The 23,520-nt window shown below is 35.0% G+C and overlaps 1 protein-coding gene across 2 annotated transcripts; it reads right to left on the bottom strand.

Annotated features, from left to right (window-relative positions):
- Nucleotides 1-1,194: 1,194 nt before the first annotated feature.
- LOC149949476 (uncharacterized) lies at nucleotides 1,195-23,269 on the bottom strand. 2 transcript variants are annotated; one of them, XM_090167821.1, is made up of 16 exons: nucleotides 22,875-23,269; nucleotides 19,687-19,795; nucleotides 9,629-9,948; nucleotides 9,494-9,568; nucleotides 8,673-9,085; nucleotides 7,063-7,901; nucleotides 6,108-6,321; nucleotides 5,956-6,049; nucleotides 5,493-5,707; nucleotides 5,108-5,433; nucleotides 4,703-5,018; nucleotides 3,768-4,019; nucleotides 3,443-3,684; nucleotides 3,243-3,359; nucleotides 2,408-2,754; nucleotides 1,195-1,581 (listed from the first exon to the last, which is right to left on the bottom strand). In XM_090167821.1, the coding sequence occupies exons 2-16, from the start codon at nucleotides 19,782-19,784 to the stop codon at nucleotides 1,286-1,288; spliced, it is 4,164 nt and encodes a 1,387-aa protein (XP_090023947.1). In that variant the 5' UTR covers nucleotides 19,785-19,795; nucleotides 22,875-23,269; the 3' UTR covers nucleotides 1,195-1,285. The 2 variants fall into 2 exon arrangements, with proteins under 2 accessions (XP_090023947.1, XP_090023948.1); XM_090167822.1 differs by having other exon boundaries at nucleotides 8,682-9,085.
- Between the last annotated feature and the right edge of the window lie 251 nt (nucleotides 23,270-23,520).

Here is a 23,520-nt window from a genome sequence, read left to right as displayed (position 1 = left end):
TTTAGAAAAACTTTACTTATCCCCTAAAATGACTACTTTTTTAAAATTAAGTTAATTAAAAAAACTTCGTAATCTACGCGTCAAGCGCTACATTCTCCTCCAAAAAAACCCCAAAAAACGGTAATCCCCTAAAATTACTACTTTTTAGAAATTAAGTTAATTAAAAAAATAATCATTTGCGGCCCAAAAAAGTTTCGTAATCTACGCGTCAAGTGCTACATTCTCCGCCAAAAAAAACCCAAAAAACGGTAATCCCCTAAAATTACTACTTTTTAGAAATTAAGTTAATTAAAAAAATAATCATTTGCGGCCCAAAAAAGTTTCGTAATCTACGCGTCAAGTGCTACATTATCCGCCAAAAAAAGCAAAATTACATAAAGCTGTTGAAATACAATCTAAAATATAACAATATTAAATCTGAAAAAGATGGTTACAAATATTAAAATGCAAATTAATTAAAAATAATAAGAGATGGTGCTAACGCCTGCCATTGTATTATATATTTAGCTGCATACGCAATTAAGAGGCACACAAATTTATATTACTCATATTCACTTGAGCTCTAGCCTTTTTAGATATTAAAGGGACACACAGCCGTTTGAATTTAACCAGTTTCATGCTCTTGTTTCCAGAATAAGATTGATCGTATCTGCTACCTCGTGGTAAATCTGGGCCGAATTTTTTGAAACGCCGGTGTGGCCCTTAGTAGCCTTGATTAAACCATGCACCAAATACTAACAAATTGCAATAGGCACTTCAATAAAACAATTTGCTATGAAGTATTAATACATAGTCCAGACATGCAATCTACTCTTTATAACGTCCTTAATATTTCGTGCTTAAAGCAATGCCAGAAATAAAGCAAACCTAGCATCTATAACATTTATGTCAAATCTAGTTGGCTGAAGTTAAGATTGTGTAACACAATAACTACCCCCAAATTTTGTAAATAATTTATACGCCCTTTGTTCTATTAATATCAAAACCATTTCTTAGGCTAAAGGCAGAGAAAAATAAAAGCTGGTAAAGGAAGGAACAAAAATTATAATAACTTTACATTGTATATGGATACAATTATTTAGGGATAGAAGTAGATGAAACAACTAATACCAAGAGGACTGTACAAGAGCACTTTATTAATGCCTAAAAAAAGTGGCAGTGACAAGACAAAATTTAATATTCTTCTTCACAAAAGATATGTAAGAAAACTTTAATTTAATACTCCCCCAAAATCCCACCTAAACAATACCTTTTACAAATTTTTATACATTTCACCAATAATATTTCATATATTTGATTGCTTTTTGCTTGAAACAGCTTCTGAAAATTGTTGATCTGGATCCTCAGACTCACCACAATCTTCCAACTGCTTCAAAATGTGAGTTATTGTATCTGGTTTCAGGCACAATGAGCTACATGACCCATCATCCGGGGACAAGTCTGCAGGTTTTCCAGATTGAATTCCCTCAGACTTTGTAGTTTCTGATTGAGGGTTAATCTTAGTTTCATTTGCTTTTACGCTACTTGGTTCAGTTTTTATACTGCTTTCAGCAATAAATGGAATTGAACATGTACCAGTACCTAAATAATAAAAATTCCAAGAATTAGTTACTCATCAGTAAGAAAATATGAAAATTTCTTTTGAATATTTTTGCAATTTCTTTTTTTTTAATGTTTGGCACTCCATTACATTCAAACTATTTGTTTGAGGGTACATAAACCTACTTTCAACAACTACATAGTTTTGGATGAAAATCCCAGATCAAATGAGTTGTCAATTTAAAGAACCCATTGACCAACCCATAAATTTTAGTGTTATAAAGTTAATTGGTAACATATGTGGGAAATTATAATAAATGCAAGAAAATGAGAACCACCATTAGTCTATATAAAGACAACATTAAACAACAACAAAAAGATGAAAAAGACCAACCACATTTGGGAAAACTGAAATATATTTATAGAAAACCAATAGGCAACCAATAGGCATATTGGATTCCTGCGCATTGTAAATTTACAATGTACTTAGCTCTACTATCGTCTTTGGATAAAATCATAAGCCCTTTAGTGGCAGAGCTAATGGAAGCATAGAGTTAAAATAAGTTCACTTTAGATTATAATAACACTTGTTTTTTAACCAGTTTAACAGTTTCAATGCAATTAAAAACTAATTAGAGTTCATACAAAAGTTTTTTTATTCTATTCCTGGAATATCCTCTTTTTCCTCCTGAAATTTAGACTTAATTTAACTAATAGTTAATAATTTCCAGAACATATCAACAAGAAGTCCATTTTTCTTTATTGTAACACCTGCTATCATTCAATTTAAGAGATTTGAATGCCAAAATTAAAAAAAAAACATTTAGGTTATTGAACATGGGACTTTGTACCCCTAATATATAAATACCTGGTCTTTGGTAAAAGAGAATATAGGCATGTACATGATCATCATCTTGTGGTTTTTGTTCTCTAGTAGCATCATCATTGTAGTAATGCCATTCTCCAGTAACACAATGCTTTGAATATGCTGTATAATGACCAGAGCTGACACCTCCAAAATGGCATACACAAGCTTGCAAATCATATTGACAATCACTATAGTCAGAACTTAATGCACCAACATCAGGACCCTTGTTATTCAAGTTGCTTTTGCTTTTTGATAATCCAGTAACAAAGGGTGACAAATCTAACCCTTCCAAGGGAAATAAAACCTTGTCATCAACTTTAGTACTTGAGAATTCATGAAACATAAATCTGAAATGAAAATAGTCACGAAACAGTGATCGAAAGTCAAAACAAAAAAAAGTTTTAAATTAAGCATTTTCCTAAGCCAAGAGTATGAATAGATAAAATTCGAAATGAAAGAATTCAACACGTTTTTGAGAAATAGAGCATTACTTGTAAAAATAGACAAGTAATATCATTTCAGTAGTAGTAAAAATTTTAATTGAATGGGTATTTAATTTTAACCTTTTGGGCAGTTCAAGACTTAAAATTGACCAGCTAATAAATTCATAAAATGGTTAAAGAAACAAATTTACCCGCAAGATTTTCAGTTTAAATATTGGTTTTCATTAAATTATACAGGAAATTTACTAAAATCCATCTTAAACACATTAAAATATTAAATTTTTGGCAATGTTAAACCTGTTTTAGAACACATTCCATAAACTAAATAAATACTTTTAAAAAGCTGCACTTGAAATTGTGGTATGTTGTTTTTCAATAAAATTAATAATTACCTTTTTAAGTAAACCATTAATGTGTCAGGACACCTCCAAACGGACAAGGATTTTATCGCTTGACGATTTCTTCGGCACATTGGACAGTACCAAGGATTTTGTTCATCCAATGTTTCACTATAAAAAATAATAAATTAGAAACTTAATATTTATAAATTTACTATCATTGCCATAAACTGAGATAAAATTATAGAAATTACCTTTCACTAAAGGCCTTAAGACAATCATACAATGTAAGTGTCTCAGTTTCAAGACGTTTAAGACTCATCGAATAATCATCTTCAACAAATATATTGGTAGAATCTTCCACGGGGTAGTCCATTGAAAGAGGTTCAAAAGTTACTGCAAGATTGTCTCCAGGAAGTAGTGTTATATCACCAACACGAGCTACTTCACAACCATTACATTTGCTGGTATAAACACAACGGGAACAGTTCTTACCCTAAAAATAAATTGGGGTTCAATTGATGGAAAACATAACTTCCGACTAAAATCCTTAATAGCATAAAAAGAGTCATCACCAACCTGACCATCAACAAAGTGAAGAGAGTACGGCGATGGATAAGGAACACATTTATCTACATTCTCATAAAGAAATCCAGCAGAGACATTATCAGGCAGGCGTAATAAGCCAGGATGTCCAATCAGTTTCATCTGGCCAAGCTCAAGAGTACGAAACACTATGGGAATAGCTATCAATCTCACTTTTGTTTTATAATCTTCCATATTCAAAAATGGAACAAACTCTTCATCTGGTTTTACAGGTACGCTACATACCTATTTAAAAAAATTATACAATTATTGGCAAAAATAGGGTACACTTATTTTTTTATTTTTTTTTTATTTTAATTCCTTGCATGATAAGAAATTGAATGGCACTAATTTTTTGTCGGAAATATGTATTTATGGAGATATTTAACATTGAAAATGTACATAAAGCAAGGGTATTTTACAATAAATCCGAAATATTAGGGGTTTTTTGAGTGCAGTAGAACTAATGAAGGAACGTATTAATATGAAAAATAAACGGTCATACGCCTCTTTGTGTGCTTACGGCGTTCTGGAATGCAAAGTTGCAGCAGCTTCTAAAAAAGCCAAAAAGAGGTTTTTTCCTTGATTTTTTGCCCTACTCTTGAACATAGCTGTTGCCAAATAACCCGGAATAAAGCGCTTCCTCCTGCCGGCCGAGGGAATTGCTCTTTAACATGTGCCCAAAGGCCTTAAATGGCATGAATGCGCGACGAATATCAAGTGTTACCCTTATTGGCGCCTGGCGGCGCCACCCACTCACTTCGCTCGAGCGCTGGGGGTGCGCAGCACCACCTCAACCCCATTCTTGCTATCACGATGGTCGAAAACCTTGTGTGTCTGTGTACCCTACTTCACCCCAATTATCTTCTGCAAGGATCTAAGGATTTTCGGAATACCATAATTCATTTGGAAATCATGTGATTACTTACTGGACATAGAAGAGAAGTGGTTCCATAATGACGACAAGACATAGTAATGCAGTTGTGACACAAAATACATTGACATGGAGGATGTGTTTTCAATTGTTCATCAGGTATATCTTCAAGACAAATTGCACATGTATGCCAAGATTCCCATTTTGGTCCTTCCACTTTTGGTGACAAATCATCAGATTCAGCACAACCAAGGAAAGTGGAGGAAGCAGAAGGCATGGACGGCAATGGAAAGGCATTTCCAGAGATTCCAGATGTAGAAGGGATATCTGACACCTTACTAAGATCTATTTCTGGCATAAACTTATGAGTTCTTTTAAGAGAAAGATTTAAGTATTATATTAGTATAAAAAAGTTTACATTATGAAATTGGTACATGGTTTGTAAATATTTGAAACATACTTTCCATCACCGAGTTTAGATCCTTCTTGAACAAGAGCAAAGGACGAAAGAGACGGAGCTACAGCAGATGAGTCAAGTGTTTCTGTAGCTGATAAGCAATTAAACTGAAGGCCACTATCACTGAGAACCAAAGAGTGAGGGATAATACTGGAGCTCTCATTTTGAACATCAGTATGTTGATTGTTCAGTAAAGATAGATCACCTTTACCACTTTCATTAAAATAACCAGAATTTGTGGACAAGGCTATTTTTGGAGTATTTGATATTTCAAAGGCATAAACCTCACGATTACTGTCATTTATGTGTCGAACTAAGATATTGTCCTCCTATGAAAAAAATTAAACAATACCAATGCACATCTTTTAAATTAAAAACCCAAACTTACCAAAATCTTTGAGATGTGATTATCAAACACTTCTGTTAGTACTAACTCTTGAGGTAGAATAGTACAGTTAGTTTTGGAAGCTTCATTACTCTTAGCTTTTGATGTTGCCAACACTGCCATAAGTGCTTCTTTAACTTTGTACAACTTATCATTCTTATGTACAGTTACTAGATAACGGACCAAACATCTAGATTCTAGAGGTACAAAAGTGATGGCTGAAAAGAAAGTTAACAATTAAATTAACGTCATCTTAAATTATCACCATTGAAATAACAACCATATAAAATGTATTAAGAGGCTGCCAGTTTTATTATTTTAAAGCAAATATTATAGCACTCCAAGTGGGTAATTTCTAGAAAATTTAATCTCTTCAATCTTATACTAACAATATTTAAAAACAAAACTAAAAATAAAGCAATTATACATTTGATTATGTCTATTTAACAAATATACAGATACTCACTAATCTGTCGCTCAAGAGCATGTGGTAAAGGAACAGCCAAGTACATGAATGGCTCAAATGTAACAGAGACATAACCACATTCAGAGCAAATTACCTGCAATTTAAATCCAAAGAAAACTATTGTTTTTCAAATAGATAAGTAAATTCCTCACCGTGCTCCTAAACTGTCCCTGAAAAGTATCCACTACAACAGACTGGTTCTTAGACCTGTAACTAGCCCATTCACAGTCAGCTGCGATATTATCCTCATTAGATTTTATCACATCCACCTCTTCAGCATCATCTCTTTCAACTTTCTTTTTACACAAACCGCCTCCTTCAGACTTAACATCATTTTGAATTAAACCACCTGTCTCAATTTTCATTCTGAGAAATATAAAAAAATGATTAAATACAAAACAGTGGCGTAACGCAGGTCTACTAGTTTTTTGTGCCCCTTCTATCATAAGGAATACATACCTCTACTGGGAATGCTTATCGCAGCAGATTTACGTCACTATGTTAACTTAACAAAAAACTAAGTGAGAGGGAGGCGCGCAGAGGGGATTTTTCTCTCGTAGCCGGGGCCAACTCTGTCAGTGTGATCTCACCATACGCGATATGGCAGGATAAGCATCCCAAGTAGAGGTAAGGATAAATATGTGATTTTCCCATGTTAAATCTCAGAGAAATTTGGATTTGGTGTTGTCAAAAACCTTTTCAGTTGCCATGGCAAAACGAAAGCCCAGCGTAAGTTTTCCCTTTGGGAATTTTGAAGTTACGTTAAGGTCTACTAATTCACAGAGTTTGAGCAAAATCGGTGGGTTACACCTCGGGTTGCCTCCTTGCAAGTGGTACCACTGAGTTAATGAAAACATTACAAATCTAAAAATCTGAAGAACATATTTCAAAAGGGTCCGTTGGCTTGCATGGGCCTTGCTCTGCTATTACTATACAAGTGATGCAAAAATAAATAACTCAATAGTTATGGCCTAGCCAAGTCTGACTTAAAATTATAGTATGCATTTTAATCATTTCACAAATTCAACAAGGGGCAAGTCTAAGTTAGGAAATATAATATTTTGATGTCTTTATATGCCTTATCTTTTATTGGGATACAGCCCTTACCTTTTAGGAACATTATCTGAATTATTAAGTTCTTTCGAAGCTTCTTCTTGTTGTATGTTAGTGTCTTTTACTCTTTTTAACGCACTACTCCCCAATTTGAAGGAGGCATTTGACACCAAAGAGCAGCTAGCTTCATCAGATTCTAATCCCACAGTGCCCACATGTAAATTATCCAATGTTTCTCTTGGTCGAAATGGTGGATCCTTTTTGGGAAATTTCTCACTATCAAATTTTAAAGCATTGTTTATTTCCTCTGATACCAGTACATTCGTATTCAGAGTTTTGGTTTCTTTGGCAAAATCTTCCATAGTTGGTATCTTGCGCAGCACTATTCCACTGTTAATTAAACAAACTGCTAACTCGTTTTTTTCTGGTTTTTTGACAAAAGATTCGCTATTAGGAACACCAGATGTTCTCCTGAGCGATTCTATGGAGATTAGGTTGCTATTACATTGGTTATCCAGATCACTATTTTTAATATCATTTTTAGAAAAACATAATTCAGCTGTTGACTTTTTAATAACATTTGGGTTCAGAGTACTTTGTACTTTAACCGTTTTAACTGAAGCATTTAACTGTGTCATTAATGACAGGCTAGGATTTGAAACAGTAACATCTTGAAATGGCTTGACATCCTCAGGCACTGGATACATACGAAAGGATGGATTAGTATCCCAGGATCCAAAGGAATCAGTACTTCGGGGTGATGTGGATGTACTATTATCAGAAGTCGCATGACCACTCGTTAAACTACAGCTATCTTTCACTTCAGCAGCTAAAGGAAATATTTTTCCTGTTTTGCTGGCAACATGTGAGCATTTTGAATCGACATCTGCATCCTACAGGAAAAAAACGAAGTTATATCCTAGATTAGAACCAAACAAATACAAAATGGCAATACCACATTTCTTATTGTACACTACCAATACAATGATTTTTTTAGGTGAAAAAGGTTGTATGGAAATAATTTATACTACCAGAGTGCTAAAATTGCTTAGGAATATTTACTATAAACAAAACCTAACATTATTAATTGTAAATTACATTATTAAAAGTAACAATCCTGGGTAGAGAACGTTAAGTTTCAATGCAAATTTAAAATAAATTATCTTTTTATAAAACTAGTGTCAGAGCATTTTTGAATAATGTTTTAGAATTCTACAAAATGCTTTAGTGGAAATTGAATTCTACAGGAAAGATCAATTTAGAACTACCGAAAATAGACCATAACCTATTATGTATTTTGTTCGATTGTCACTTGTCCTAGCACATCACTAATTCCCATACTTTTTTCACACCAACATCACCATAAATTTTATTAAAAATAAATTTAGTATTCTTCAATAGGTGTTTCCATAAAATAAAACAACAAAAAATTTAAAGTATAAAATATTTTTCTTCACGTCACAAGCTTGAGCGACATTGAAAAGATATTTACGCGTGACCTCCTGTATTTCATAGAAACACATATTGAAAATGATTTTACAAGTTTAATTGCAATTTTTGGAAGAAGAGTGTTGCGTATATCACCTACTAATTTCAAAAGAGATAATCGACATTCCACAACAATAGAAAGAAATACATAAAAATATCCAAATGAAGATTCTTACTGGTATTACTATATCATCAGCATCCATTTGAGATGACAAATCCGTGCCAACGTCTTTACCCACATCCTGCAAGCTTTTAGTCTCATTTCCAATATTTAGTTGCTCGTGTAAAGTGTCGAGAAGTAAGGCTAAGAACTCTTGGCAATCATGTTGACGGTAGTCACGAAATTGGGGATGACAGCGCCCTAGCGCTTCCTTGAAATCAACAGGCTTAATGAATGCATGTTGCCCACTCCAAACTTTCGAAACTAACTGAGCAAATCTCCCTGTTAAGCTTTCTTTAGAATTATCATCAAGATCATAAGATTCCAAGAAAAAGCGAACAATTTTTGAATTGTTTAAAAGGCACTGCAGACCAGAATTCATAAAGCAAGTATTTCCGAGGTTGCGTAAACCACAAACACCAGATTTATCTGGAAGATAATAACGCACCATTACTCAAATTTTAAAGTGAAATATTGGAGAAGTCTGTTACACATGGTTTTTTACTATATCTAGACCACCAAAATATGTTAAAACCATTTCAATTATTTAAAATACTATAGTAGTGAAGATGAAGTTTGTAAATTTTAAAAGATATTTACAACGCAATTTAGCTCTAGTAGTTTTATCTCAGGGAAGAATCAGGACTTAAAACAACTAAAATCAACTTCATTTATGCATGATTTTACAGCTAGGTGCACTAGGGCCCCATTTTGGGGTTAAAAAAAGGTCTTGGTATAGATCTTGAGTGGGATGCAAATTTTGCCCATAATCACACGGAGACTAGAGCCCAGAATTGGTATAAAAGAGCCTCTAATGTCTTGGTCCATATAACTTACTGCAATGGTCATCCAATCTTGCAGACTCAGTATCGCCAGTGAAAAGTGTTCCATGAAGGGGGCTGTTATTGTGAACTGTAAAATGATTTTATTTAATCAAGTAATAGATTAACTTAAATATTATGATATTCTTACCAGCTTCACTTTGAGAGTCTAAATCAGACATCTCCCAAAAGCATGGTGGATCTTGTAGAATGCAGTTGTCCAAAACGCTCGGCCCAGTAACTGAAGATGGAAAAACTACAGGCTCTTCGTCTGTCCAAGTGTTTGGAATTCCTATGCTGTTTAAATCTCCCAACTGCCCGGCTGATGAACCAAGTCCAGAACTCGCAACTAATGACGTCACAGAAGCACGCCTATTATTTTGATGCTGAGTATGCAAAAGATGTCCACGGCTAGTATTAATTTCCGGCATTGTAGTCTGGGTAACTACTGAGTAGGATGATGTAGTGATTCTATAAATGTAACGGAAATCAAATGAGGAATAAATCTTTAAAAAGCAAAGGAAGAAGCTAGACCGAGTGTGGGAAAAATATTTTGATTACAGCCCGCGAGATAGCCATTATTACTATAAATAACTGATTCTTCTTAGTGTAATTGGTTTTTTTCTGTCCATAATGATCAGATAACCCAGCTTTTTAAATTTCTATGAAAAGGTTAATTGAACACTAATAAATTAAAAATATTACTCAAAACTTACAGAACTTAAATTATTGGCATTCATAATTATTGACACTTAAATTAAATTTCATACAAATAAAAATTTTTTTATGTTCTGTAACATGAAACTTCATGTGATTTACTTCTGAATATTACTAAAAATGTAATGTTCAATTAAAAGGTGACATTTGAAATTACTAACTAGTTAAGGCTTCATTCTTACATGAATGGTCCTTTCAGTTACCAAGTGGTGGAACTTTTGAAATCCAATTTTTGACAGACTCAATCTTTCTCAAATCTTTACACAAAATAACATATAAGAGCTCATAAAATCAGGTGGTTTGGTATGTGACCCCTTTAGCTGGGCTGGAGGAGGGGTAGTCACTTGAAATAAATTTCATACCTCTGATTTTCCAGTTATTTATCTAATTTTGTTTGTATAATTTTCAGTGAGATTTATAGCGATAAAGGTATTCTAAGCCGATATCCCATAACAAACACTATAATATATATCGAGTATTTCTCCTTTTATGAATGTTCCCCTAGGTAAGATAATTTTCATGGCTCTGGCTCCTACAATAGGACTAAAACGTTGCTCTGGTCTTACCCATCGGGTTTTCCCAATCGAACGATTTTATACAAGAAAAACTTTCCATACTTGGAACGACTAAATCGACCCCGTAGATCGGCTGACCACGGGGTATAAAAAGGGACACAGACTCAAAACGCTCTCTCTCTTTTCTGACGATGCGCCACATGATGAAACCCTAACTCTCTCGCCAGCCCGGTTCGCCGCTGAAGGAGTTGTGCCGCTTGTGCGCGATGTGTTTTCTTGTTTTCAAGATCCGCCGAAAAAAAATGTTCGGTACGGACCCACGCCAGCGTTGACCCGCGTTCATCGGGTCTTTAGCGTCTAAACCAGCGGAATCCGTCAAGACTCTCGTTCCTATGGCCTTCTTCAACGTACTCGTAAGAAACCAATTTTAACTCATAAGTGCACTTAATATATGGTGGGGAGACCAGAGCCAAATTCCATTGTTGTATTATCTTACGTATGTCCATTATTCCATATATAACTCTTTCAATGCATAATTAAATGATTTTTAGTGCCTACATTACGACTTCTTATTTATGTAGTGTAATTAATGTTGACACTTTACGTAACTAAAGTACCCCTAGACAACGAATTACTGAACCAATCTCCGTTAATATCAAAAAGTGTCACATTTTGGGGGCCCGTTTCCGTGATTTGAACTCTGTTTTAAATGTTTCAAACCCTGGTATTTTCTATTTTTGGATTTCAATGCCTTTTCCTTTGGCCAGTACTTTTAAAATTGTGTTAGAACGCTAGTGTGTTTATTGGAATTGTTCAATTTGGTAGCCGTAATTTGTTGGGGTTCGGTGTTTAACAGTTTCATATTTTTTTTTGCGGTTTTAGGTATTTTCGTACATGTTAGGAGTGTTTAATGTTTTTGGAAGGTTGGTTACATCGTCCCCTGTATTTTACCTTTTTTTAATTATCTGTTTTTGGAGTAGTTTTTTTTTGGGGTCTTATACGGCTTTTGTTGGTTCATGAGTGAGTTTAGAATCTTACATACACGTGGTTGTGCCCCTGATTTGGGAAAATTGTATAGTTGTCAGGAGTGCTACGACACTCATTTTGTTATCCAGTGTAGTTCTCAGCCTATTACCGCCCCCCCATTGTCCGCCAATATGCCGGTAAGTGACCCCGTCACTGACGCCAATGCGGCGGCGATCGCGGCCCTTCAGGCTCAAGTAACCCAACTCACTGCCTTGCTACAGCAGCAACGGAACCAAAATAATCCTATGACCCCCGCTGTCAATACGCCGGCTGCATGGGCCCCCCCGGTAACTCTTCCGAGCTTTTCGGGCAGTTTTACCGATAGCAATGCGAAATAATTCCTCCTCCAAGCGCGCCAAATTTTAATCTCGCGTAATTGTCCTGAACCCTATTTTTTAAAACATTGGGTGCCAACTATGGTAACGGGTGCAGCCCTTGAGTGGTTTTGCTCTCAACCCGATTTTGCCAGCTTCGCGGATTTTTCCGCCGCCTTAAAAGCGGAGTTTCAAGCTCTAAATTCCGACGACCGTCTTTTAGATAAATTGGATAACCAATTTTAAAAACCAGGCGAGGCGGTTGCGAAATACGTCGAGGGAATGATTTCAGTCATTCGGAAATTATCTACCCCAATGCCCGTAGACCCCCAGATTCGTTGCATACGTAGGAATTTGACCTCTGAAATTCGAGTGGCTTTAGCTACGGCTCAGTTTCATACGGTTCGCGACTTGGTCGCCACCGCTGATTTAGTGGAACAGGCCAAAGTCTCCCGAAGAGGCGACGACGCTGTCAAATCTCACGCTCCTAAAGTAAATGACCAATCTACCTATGGCAATATCGTTTGTTTGCGATGTGGCGATCGGGGCCATTACCTAAGCCATTGCCCCACCCTTCAGTCCCACCCTCTGCGCCAAACCGCTGATAATTCTCAGTATCGCGGTCCTAGTCGTACTTTTCAAAATCGTGGGTCCTATCAACTCCCCTCTATTTCTACTGCGAATAGTAATAGTTTTCAAGGTCGCGCTACCACTAATTTTAGTCGTCCCCGTGCTGGTGGTATTGTTTGTCACCACTGTAATGAACCCAATCATATCCGCCCTCAATGCCCCCTATTAAACGTCCCTCGCCAGGACCGTACTCCAGTTCCAGCTACGCACGCTCATCCTCAGCCTTCGGGAAACGGGGCTGTGGGAGGTACTCCCTCCCCAATGATTCCGAGCGTTCATCCTCCCAACGGAATTTACCGTCCTCCCCGAAACTAAATGCGCCAGTTTGTAGCGTAGGGTCTATAAGTGGAAATATTCAAAATTCTAAATTGCCTTCTTTGGCCAAATTAAAAATTTCTCTAAATGATTCTAAACCTTGCCTTGCCCTTATAGACCCCGGTTCCTCCTATACCCTAGTCAATGATAAATTTCGAAATGTTGTCTTAAATAATATTCATAATAAAAGTAAACGAGTAAAATTAGGTATAAAATTAGGCAATAAAACCAGGGTAACTTCAACTGGTTGTGGGGAAGCTAAGATTTAGTCTCCCTGGGAAGGAGTCACTTAATACGGTTCATTTCGTTAAGAACTTAATTTTTCCGTGTATTTTGGGTATGGATATCTTACAATCCATGGGTCTTATTTTAAATTGCTCAGACATGAGTTATACGTGGCGTAGTTCCCCTTCGGAAAAATATTTTTTCCTTCGTAATTTTGTGAATGATCTCTCTCCTATTATTATCGCTTCAGCCGCGCTCGATTGTGAAATCAACGAGGATGATCTCAAGAAAGCGCTTTTCTTAGCCAAGGTATCCCCTGACGAACGCGCGTGTGTTCTCGATCCCCTGGTATACGAATTTAAACACCTGTTTGCGAAAACCCCCGGCATCACTAACGCTGCTACCCATTTTATTAATACAGGCGATGCCACCCCCATTTCTTGCGCCCCGTAACGTTACTCTCCCTATAAGCGCGAACAAATCGACAATATTATAGACCAGATGTTGGAAGACGACCTAATTGAACCAAGAAACTCTCCATGGTGTTCCCCTTGCGTACTAGTTACTAAAAAAGGTGGCGGTTTTCACCTTTGTATTGACTATTCGGAACTTAACAAATTAACTCGTAAAGATTCCTACCCTCTTCCTCGCATCGACGATATTCTGGATGCGTTGAAAAATCCTTGTTAGAAATAGTTATTACTTTGCATAGGAAAAGTACTTATGTCTAGCCCTGTTCTAAACTGAAACTATATTTATCTGTCGTCTGCTTATACTTTTTTTTTGTTTTTACTTTCACTTTCTCTTTTTTGTGTTTTTAAGGTCAGTAGAGACCATACCTATTTTTGTATATTAGATTTAACTATAATTAAATAGAGATTTATAAATAACAAACTGTCTTGCCAATTCAATATAGATAGATCTTACAATTGGTAGCAGAAAGCGTGGTTAATATGGAATAAATAAAATAGAAAAGATTTATTTGTGAATTGGCAGTGTTTGAGTTAGGCTTAGCTTAGTGAAAGTGCAGAATGGAAATGAACAAAACAGATTAAAGTTAAAAATGGAAAAACAGAATAATTCCTTGACATCCCTTGGAACATCATTTTCATTTAATAAATTAAATGATGAGAATTATGTAAACTGGAAGTTTAATATGAAAATGGCTCTGCTAGATTTTGGGCTATGGGGGATCATAGATGAAACAGATGAAGAACCAAATGAAGAAGCAGATTCTAAAGTAAAAGAGAGATATGAAACCAGAAAACAAAAAGCTCTATCAAAATTAGCTCTGGCAGTAGATGACCAGCATAAGAATTTAGTATCACAATATGAAACAGCCGTAGAAGTATGGAACGCACTTAAAGACCTTTATGAACCAAAGTCACGAGCACGAATAGCTTCATTACGATTGAATTTTCTGAGTCTGAAATATAATGTACCTGAAAGCATGTCAGGATATCTTGGGAGAATCAGTGCTGCAGCGGAACAATTGGAATTAGCAGGACGTATTTTAGCTCCAGACGAAATAGCATACCAGATGATTTGTAAATTACCCGCCCAATATGAGAACACGATTCAAAGAGCTTATCAACTCAATGATGAAGAGTTTACTCCAGATAAAGTCAAAAACCTCCTTATAGCCGAATATGAAAGACAGAAACTAGTACACCAAGAGGAAGAAAGAACAGATATGAAGACTGGACTTATGTCCATTCAACCCAATCAGAATAATCAACAGAAAAATAGAGGTGCACAACAAAAGCGTGGAAATTTCAAAGGCTATCAAGGGAATCAGAATACTAGTCAAAGTTTTGAATGCTATAGATGTGGAAAAACTGGTCATATAGCAAGAAATTGTCATGCAAATATTCAAACTGGAGGCCGCACTGTAAATCAGAAAGGAAATAGATCAAATTATCCGAGCAATCAAAGGTCAGCTAATCAAACTAGAAACAGTTATGCAAGCAGTAGCAGCGATTGGGATAATGGAAATTCATATGGAAATGCATATTTAGCTACTACAATGATTTCAACATCGGATAAAGATTCTTGGATTTTTGATTGTGGTGCTACACACCATTTTTGTCATAGAAGAGACTGGTTCGTTGAATATCAGGAAATAGAAGTACCCATTGATATTGCTCAAGGTGAAGCAAAAGCTTTTGGAACTGGGGTCGTAAATATGGTGGTAAAAACACCTTATGGAGATAATCTCATTCATTTGACAGATGTATTCTATGTTCCGCAGTATAATAGAAATTTATTATCAGCCAGAAGATTTGATAATAAAGGATGTAAGATTATAATAGTTAATGGCTCGATTAAAGTATACGGTGTGAACAAGACGTTGGTTTTATCTTCCACCTTAACCGGAAACAATCTTTATGTTGTTGATGCATACATTCCAAGTAGAGAAGAACCCAGGAAGGAACTCTCAGTGAAGGGTGGATGTAACACGAGTCTAACAATTGATACAGCAAGATGGCACCAAAGATTAGGACATCCTTCAATCAAACGGATGAAGGAATTGCAGAGAAAAGATATGGCTCACGGATTACCAGAATTTAAAGGAGAAATTGACCACTGCATACCATGTAAAGTAGCAAAAGCAACAAAGGCCGCCTCAAAATCTATACCTGATATATCTACAAAACAACCATTAGAACTTGTCCACAGTGACGTTTGGGGACCTTCACCTGTTATATCTCAAGGTGGGTCACGATATTTTATCAGTTTCATAGACGATTATACTAGAAAGGCAATAGTTTATATTATGAAGAATAAAAGCGAAGCATATGATAAATATAAAGAATATAAGGCTATGTCAGAAAGACAAACTGGTTTGAAACTCAAGAAAATACGCACAGATAATGGCTTAGAATACTGTGCAAATTATTTCAAGGAAGGTTGTAAAAAGGACGGAGTTGTGTGTCAAAGGACGAACACATATAGTCCTCAAATGAACGGCATTGCAGAGCGATATAATCGAACAGTATTAGAAGGAATTAGAGCAATGCTTGAAGATGCAAGACTACCGCATTATATGTGGGGAGAAGTATTATATACAGTAGTGTATTTATCAAACAGATTACCTCATTCGAAACTACCAAATATCACACCAGAAGGGAGATGGAGAAACACGTCACCTTCATTACGACATCTTAAGCGATATGGATGCGTAGCTTACGCATTTGTACCACAACCTCACCGTAATAAATTTGAGAAGAGAGCGAAGATTGGTATCATGGTAGGCTATGCTATGAATACTAAAGGATATCGCATATGGTTTCCAGCAGAAGGAAAAGTTCTAGAAACCAAACATGTTTCTTTCGACGAGAGCAAGTTAGGTATTAAAATACTTAAAGAAACCAGAGAAGAAACATATGAGCCAGTGAAGCAAATATGGTCAGAAGATAATGAAGACGAATCGTCAGATGATGATAAATCGCAAGAGTCGGACAACTCATCGGACGATGAGAATACTGATGAAGGAGATGAAGTAGGAGCACAACCAGAGCCACCACCTCCACAACCCATAATACCCCGTTGGAGACGAGAAGAAATACTCAGAAAAAAGGGTGATCGAATTGACGTTTATCACTATGATAACATTACAAATCAGAAAATCAGATCAGAACCTGAAATGAAGCGATACTTAGCAGATAGAGGAGAACAATACAACCCCAAAGAATTTACTTTCAAATCTACTGGAAATGTTGAAGCCCGATGTGTAGTAATACCTTCAACATACGACGAAGCAATTGGAAGTCCAAATAGTGAAAAATGGCAAGAAGCCATGACAACAGAGATTAATATCATTCAAGATAGAGAAGTGTTTGAGATTGTTCCAAAACCAATTAATAAGAAGATAATTGGAGCAAAATGGGTGTACGATCTTAAGAAGAATTCTAACGGAGAAATCAATAGATACAAAGCCAGACTAGTTGCCCAAGGTTTTTCTCAAGTTCCTGAAAGAGACTTTAATCAGACTTATTCTCCAGTCGTAAATTTTACCCTGATCAGAGCATGTATAATGATATTTATTGCATGTCTCGGATGGCTACACTCCCACATGGACGTGAAGTGTGCATATTTATATGGATCATTAGAAGAAGAACTTTATTTAAGACAGCCAGCTGGATATATTCAAAAGGGAAAAGAAGATTATGTGTGGAAGCTAAAGAAGGCTCTTTACGGATTAAAGCAGAGTGGAAAGCAGTGGTATTCTGAATTAGATAATCAGTTACTTCAGCTTGGATATAAAAGACTTTTTGGATGCAACTGTATCTACAGATTTGGATTGACTGGACTATTGATAGTGTATGTTGATGACATAATTGTACTTGCATCAAATACACACGTTATGAAGAAATTAAAGACACAACTACAAGCAACATTCGAAATGACTGATTTAGGAGAATTAAGTTACTTTTTGGGGATTGAATTTGAATTTCCCTCAAAAGGACAAGTATATATTCATCAAAATAGCTACGTGAAGAAATTACAGGAAACATTCAAGATCAAAACTGAGAAGAAAAGGGAGACACCATTACCCGTTGGGATATCATTGTCAAATAGAGACTGTACACCAGAACCGAATAATAATTACCCATACAGACAACTCATTGGTAGTTTATTGTATTTATCGCAGCGTACTAGACCAGATATAGCATTTGTAGTAGCAAGTTTAGCACGTTATTCGTCAAATCCTGGTCAGAAACATTGGAATTACTTATTACAAGTGTTGGAGTACGTGTGTCAGACCAGCCATTACGGTCTTCATTATCATGGATTCAGCAAAGTTGATCTCAGTGTGTTTACCGATGCATCATGGGGATCGGATTTAGACGATAGAAAATCTACTAGCGGTTTTGTGATTAATATCTGTGACAGTCCAATAAGCTGGAGAAGTGTGAAACAGCAGAACATTGCCCTATCATCAATGGAATCTGAGTACATTGCCTTAGCAGAATCATCAAAAGAGATTGCATGGTTAACTAGTATTGTTAAAGAACTGTTAGAATTAGCCAAATTAGAAGAAACTTTTGGACAGCCGATTGTTTATTGTGATAACCAAGCGGCAATACAATTTTCTGAAAATAAGATAGAAAATAATAGATCGCGGCATATTCAGATGAAATATCACTATGTACGAGAGTGTATTGACAACAACTTATTCAAACTTAGTTATGTAAATACCAATGAAAATATGGCAGATATTTTTACTAAAATTCTTCCTAAGAGAAAACATAGTGAATTTTGTATGATGTTAAAGTTAACAAAATAAAAAAAAAAAAAGGGGGAATAAGTTGATATATATGTATATTTGTATATTAATTTTACCTATGTCAAAGTAAGGGGGAGTTTGTTAGAAATAGTTATTACTTTGCATAGGAAAAGTACTTATGTCTAGCCCTGTTCTAAACTGAAACTATATTTATCTGTCGTCTGCTTATACTTTTTTTTTGTTTTTACTTTCACTTTCTCTTTTTTGTGTTTTTAAGGTCAGTAGAGACCATACCTATTTTTGTATATTAGATTTAACTATAATTAAATAGAGATTTATAAATAACAAACTGTCTTGCCAATTCAATATAGATAGATCTTACAATCCTCAATATATCACCACCCTGGACATGAAAAGCGGCTATTGGCAAATACCGCTGGATGAACAGAGTCGTGATAAAGCCTCCTTCGTCACCCACCGCGGCCTATTTCGCCCTAAGGTGCTCATGTTTGGTCTTACTTCAGCCCCAGCAACATTCCAGCGAATGGTTGACCAGCTGCTCTCCCCCTTGCGTCGAGAAGGTGTTTTTGCCTATCTCGATGACATAATCATTATTTCACCTACTTTTGATGGGCACATGGCCACCCTTCGACGGGTTTTTACCTCCATGAGTAACGCAGGCTTAACTATTAAAGCCAGCAAAACTAATTTTTGTCAGAAAGAGGCCCTCATATTAGGACATGTGGTTAATGAAAATGGCGTCTCTGTTGATCCCGCTAAAACCGCGGCAATTAGAGAAAAACTCCCCCCTAAAACTTTAAAACAGTTGCGCAGTTTTCTAGGAGCTGCTTCGTATTACCGAACCAATCTCCGTTAATATCAAAAAGTGTCACATATTCTTGAACGGAGTATGATCAAAATAAAAAAATTGTTTGATAACATGTGCTACAACTGGTTTTTTATGCCAATCACACCTACAGCTATCTGTCTAACTTAATGGCTGAAATTTGGAATTCTTTGATAAAAAATTAATATGAAAGATCATATTATTAATATGAAAGTTCATACATTATGTAATACATTCAAGTTCAATATAGCAGTTATAATTATTCAGCTAAGCCAAAGGAAGTGAATTAAGGGCCAATTGGATAACATAAGACTAACGAAAGGGGACCATAAAGTGTTTTAACTAATAGTTCAAGTACGTTATTCCACTAGAAACTAAAGAAATACTCACATATTCCCTGGAGGTGAAGATTTATCAGATGCAGTATCTTTATGATCAGTAATATTATCCAACAATGCAAGTTCTTGGGCATCAGAAAATAAATCCATATAAAGCTGGCCTATAAAAATCTAAGCTTTAATATTAAGCATATTAATTAGAACTAGTATCAATGGGAAACTAAAACAAGTGGAGAGCTCTAGTACGGTACCGGGATGGTACGATAGATGTCATTTTTGGCAAAACTAATCTTGCAACAGATTTTCTAAGGGGGGTCAAGATGTGTGAATGTTAAGAGGGGGTCCAGAGGGAGGTGGAAATTTAGTACAGTCAAAAGTAGGCCGAAGAGGGGTCTGGACCCGGAAACCCCCTTGTCTACGCCACTGGACACACCTGACACTCCTACACCTATATTATTACTATTATTTTTATTTAGTTTAGTTCTTTCTAAATAGATGGCGCCAGTGGGGCAGAGAGTCATGCTATAATCTCCAATAGTTTAATTAGTCTAAGGATAATTTTTTTTAGATTACATAAACTCTAGTCACACCAGAAGGTGGTGGAGTTTTTGGATGGATGTTTATGTAGTGAAGTTTGTTCTGGAGTGGCTAGCTAGACTATTCTATGGTAGCACTTAACCATTTGGTGAATTAGTTTGCAGTTGGCTGTATTCGCAGCAACAAGTTTAAGAAGCGCCTGATCTTTTGCAAACAAACATGGCTCTCTCCACTCTGGTAAAGTTAAACATTCTTGTAAGTCTTTATTTATAACATCCTTTTATTTTTAACCTATTCAGTTTGCCCCTTGTCAGCTGGATCAGTTAAAACCTCAACAAGTTTTAAAGGAAAGGAGAAACCAAATAACTCAGAGCAAAACCCATTTGTTCATTCTCCTCCTTTATATGTACTGCCAAACAGTTATTTTCATTACCTTTTTTAAATGTTTGGGTTTTTCCTTTTTAATATTATTTATTTCTTGGTTATTAAAAATTTGAGTAACTAGATGTTTAGGGTATCCACTATTTACAAACTGTTCTTCAAAATAATTTTATCTATTAATGGAACATCCGATAACCGTTCTATTTTATTTTTGATTTTAATATACCCATTTTAATTTTTTTAGTGTGGGAGGATTGGAAATTCAAAAAGGTCCTTGCGTACGTACATTTAGCACATAATATTATCATTACATTACCACAAATACATTAAAATCTGAATTAATTAAAAAATTAGACCTAAAGATAGATTAATTAAATAAAAGAAGGGTAGTTTCTGAAATAAAATTTAAATGTGATAAGAAATATGTAGGACAACCAAACTGAAAAGTAAAAACACGCCAAAATGAACAAAAATTGGTGCATATAAAGGAGAATGAACACGAAATTAATTGGAAGAGACCGTATGGTATAGAAGGTGTTTTTAAGAAACTGTATGTATTATGGATAGAGGTTTGAATTTAGACTACAGAATGATAAATGTATTTGGCTGGGGTGGTTTAAGTTAAAATTTAAACAAAAAACAAAAAGAAATCAAAGGGGTATAAGTTTTAATATGTAAAAAAATGAAAATATTCAGGATTTGGCTGAGGAAGGACCACTATTAAAAAAAAAAAAATCCATGATTCATTAATATTTTAAATTTGTAAACTAACCATGGCACGGAATTTTAGCATTTCTAAAATATACACCCCTGAATCAATTTCAACATATAATGCTAGAGTACTGAGTACAAGTAGAAACAAATTTTGTCAGAGGTAAGCATGTATGCATAATCTAATACCATTTATAAAATTAATGACTTGAAATGGAATTTTTACCATTTTTATAGTAATTTCTGCATAATAATTAATTTAGCCCATGGGTTGGCTATCCCAAGGCAATAGGCTGAAAATACTAATGTATGTTATTTTATCATTTTCTTTAACAAAGAAAAAGTCAAAACCCTTAAATATTCCCATACCTTAAAACACAATCTCGTGATCAACGCACAAGATTATCAAAGCATTTGTAGTTTACATCATATCCCATCAACTAGGTTTCTTATTTCATTTAAGCATATCTTAATAGCATACTCACAAGATATTATGCTACATATGAAATTATTAATCACTATAATGATTCTGATTATATAACTTTATACTACGCAAAAGAGACATTGTTAAGCTCATTGTTATTTATGTTAAAGCAGATTTTTCATTTAAAAAGTAAAGTTTTAATTATTTCCCTCCTCACCACTAAACAATTCAGCAAATTTAAAATAGAGTAAAACACCCTTTGATGTTAAAAACTTAGGTTTTGTTTGGGAGTTAAGAAATCACATAATTTTATAATTTCTTCTACATAACAAACTCAGAGAAAAATTGCAAAAGTGAAATAATGTCTTCATACTTCAATAGTGGTGTTAAATTAGTGTGTTTTCAAATATCTAACCTAATTTCTTTGTAAGATTATTGTCAAATTTATTAAAGAAAAGCCATTTTTCACTTTAACAAATAAAAATCAATTTCAGACTGGTGCTACTTCCCGATCTAGTTTGTTTTGCCTAATAGAGTAGTATCACCTCGTAGCTTTGGACATGGCCGCCATTTTAGGCGCATTTTTTTATCTATAGGAAAAAGCATGGGTGACGTTTGGTGAGGTAGCACTGACACTACTCTATATGAATATTTTTTGAACCACTATCCATTTAAAACTTTAATTTTAGAGTTTGTTTTTCCCCTTCCTAAAAATAGAATAAACACACAATTAAAGTTGACCATTCTAAGGGGCCAGTTAGAATTAAAGAATTTCAAATTATTACAATCTAGTTGATATTTACCAACAAGTTGCTATTAATAAACTAAACTAATTATGAATTACAAAAAGAGGAAAATTAAGGCTTGAGACAGGTTAAAAAAAAACAAGTTATATTTTGATATTAAAGTACTAAAATAAGATTTTTATTTCTTCTATGAAATAACAATTTTTACTAAAAATTACTTAAATTTTGGGAAATATTCTAAGACCAAAATGCCTATAATTACTTTTACCTTTGCATAGGCGATTAGATCTACATCATACTACTTTGTAAATTGTATTCTACCCAAACAAATACAATTGCAATACCATACTAATAAAACAATTGGAATATTAGCTGCAAGTTTTATATCGTCTGATCTATTTTAATATTAGTGAAATGAATAAAGGATTAATAAAAACTTACTACTTAGGTAGCAATCAGCTTAGTGCTTTCAAACAATATTCTGCTCTTCATTTCGTGTCAATTAATTTATAGAAATATTAACTATTCTACCACGGAAGAAACACAACTATTGAAGTTGAAATGTTCAGTTTAAGATTATAACTTCTCAAATGAGTGAAAAAGTTCAGAACTTCAATAATATTGTCAAACCAAGGCCTATGATTATAAACGTATTTAAGGAAATTATAGGTTTACACTCCGATAAAACTTTCGTACTTTAACTAATCACCACGTATTCCAAATAAAAATATATAAGAAATAAATCTAGTATCAGTTAATAAATAAATATTAAATATTTATAATAAGTCATCACTGAGTCCGTGACATTGTCAGGACTTCGTCGAAGAGGAACATTCACCCTTTGAACAAACCACGGCCAACTTTGATCACGTGCTGTTCGCGCTACTACGGCCAACACATTCGTCGAAATTCCGCGAGCAAGGATTTTCCCCCTATAAACTGTACTATAATGTGTAGGAGTTCAGCGCCACGTTCGGTGGTTATATTGTCCCCAATGTAAAAACTATAATAAAAATAATAATCCGCTAGGGGCGCTGACGTCATACACATCTTTTGCTCATAGGTTAACACAGGAACGTCAACCATA

Source organism: Leiobunum rupestre, chromosome 3, assembly GCF_980474605.1.
Source record: "Leiobunum rupestre chromosome 3, qqLeiRupe1.1.hap1, whole genome shotgun sequence".
NCBI classification, from domain to species: Eukaryota; Metazoa; Arthropoda; class Arachnida; order Opiliones; family Sclerosomatidae; genus Leiobunum; species Leiobunum rupestre.
Note: the sequence above shows the minus strand (reverse complement) of the source record. Positions and strands in the feature narration are given on the sequence as shown.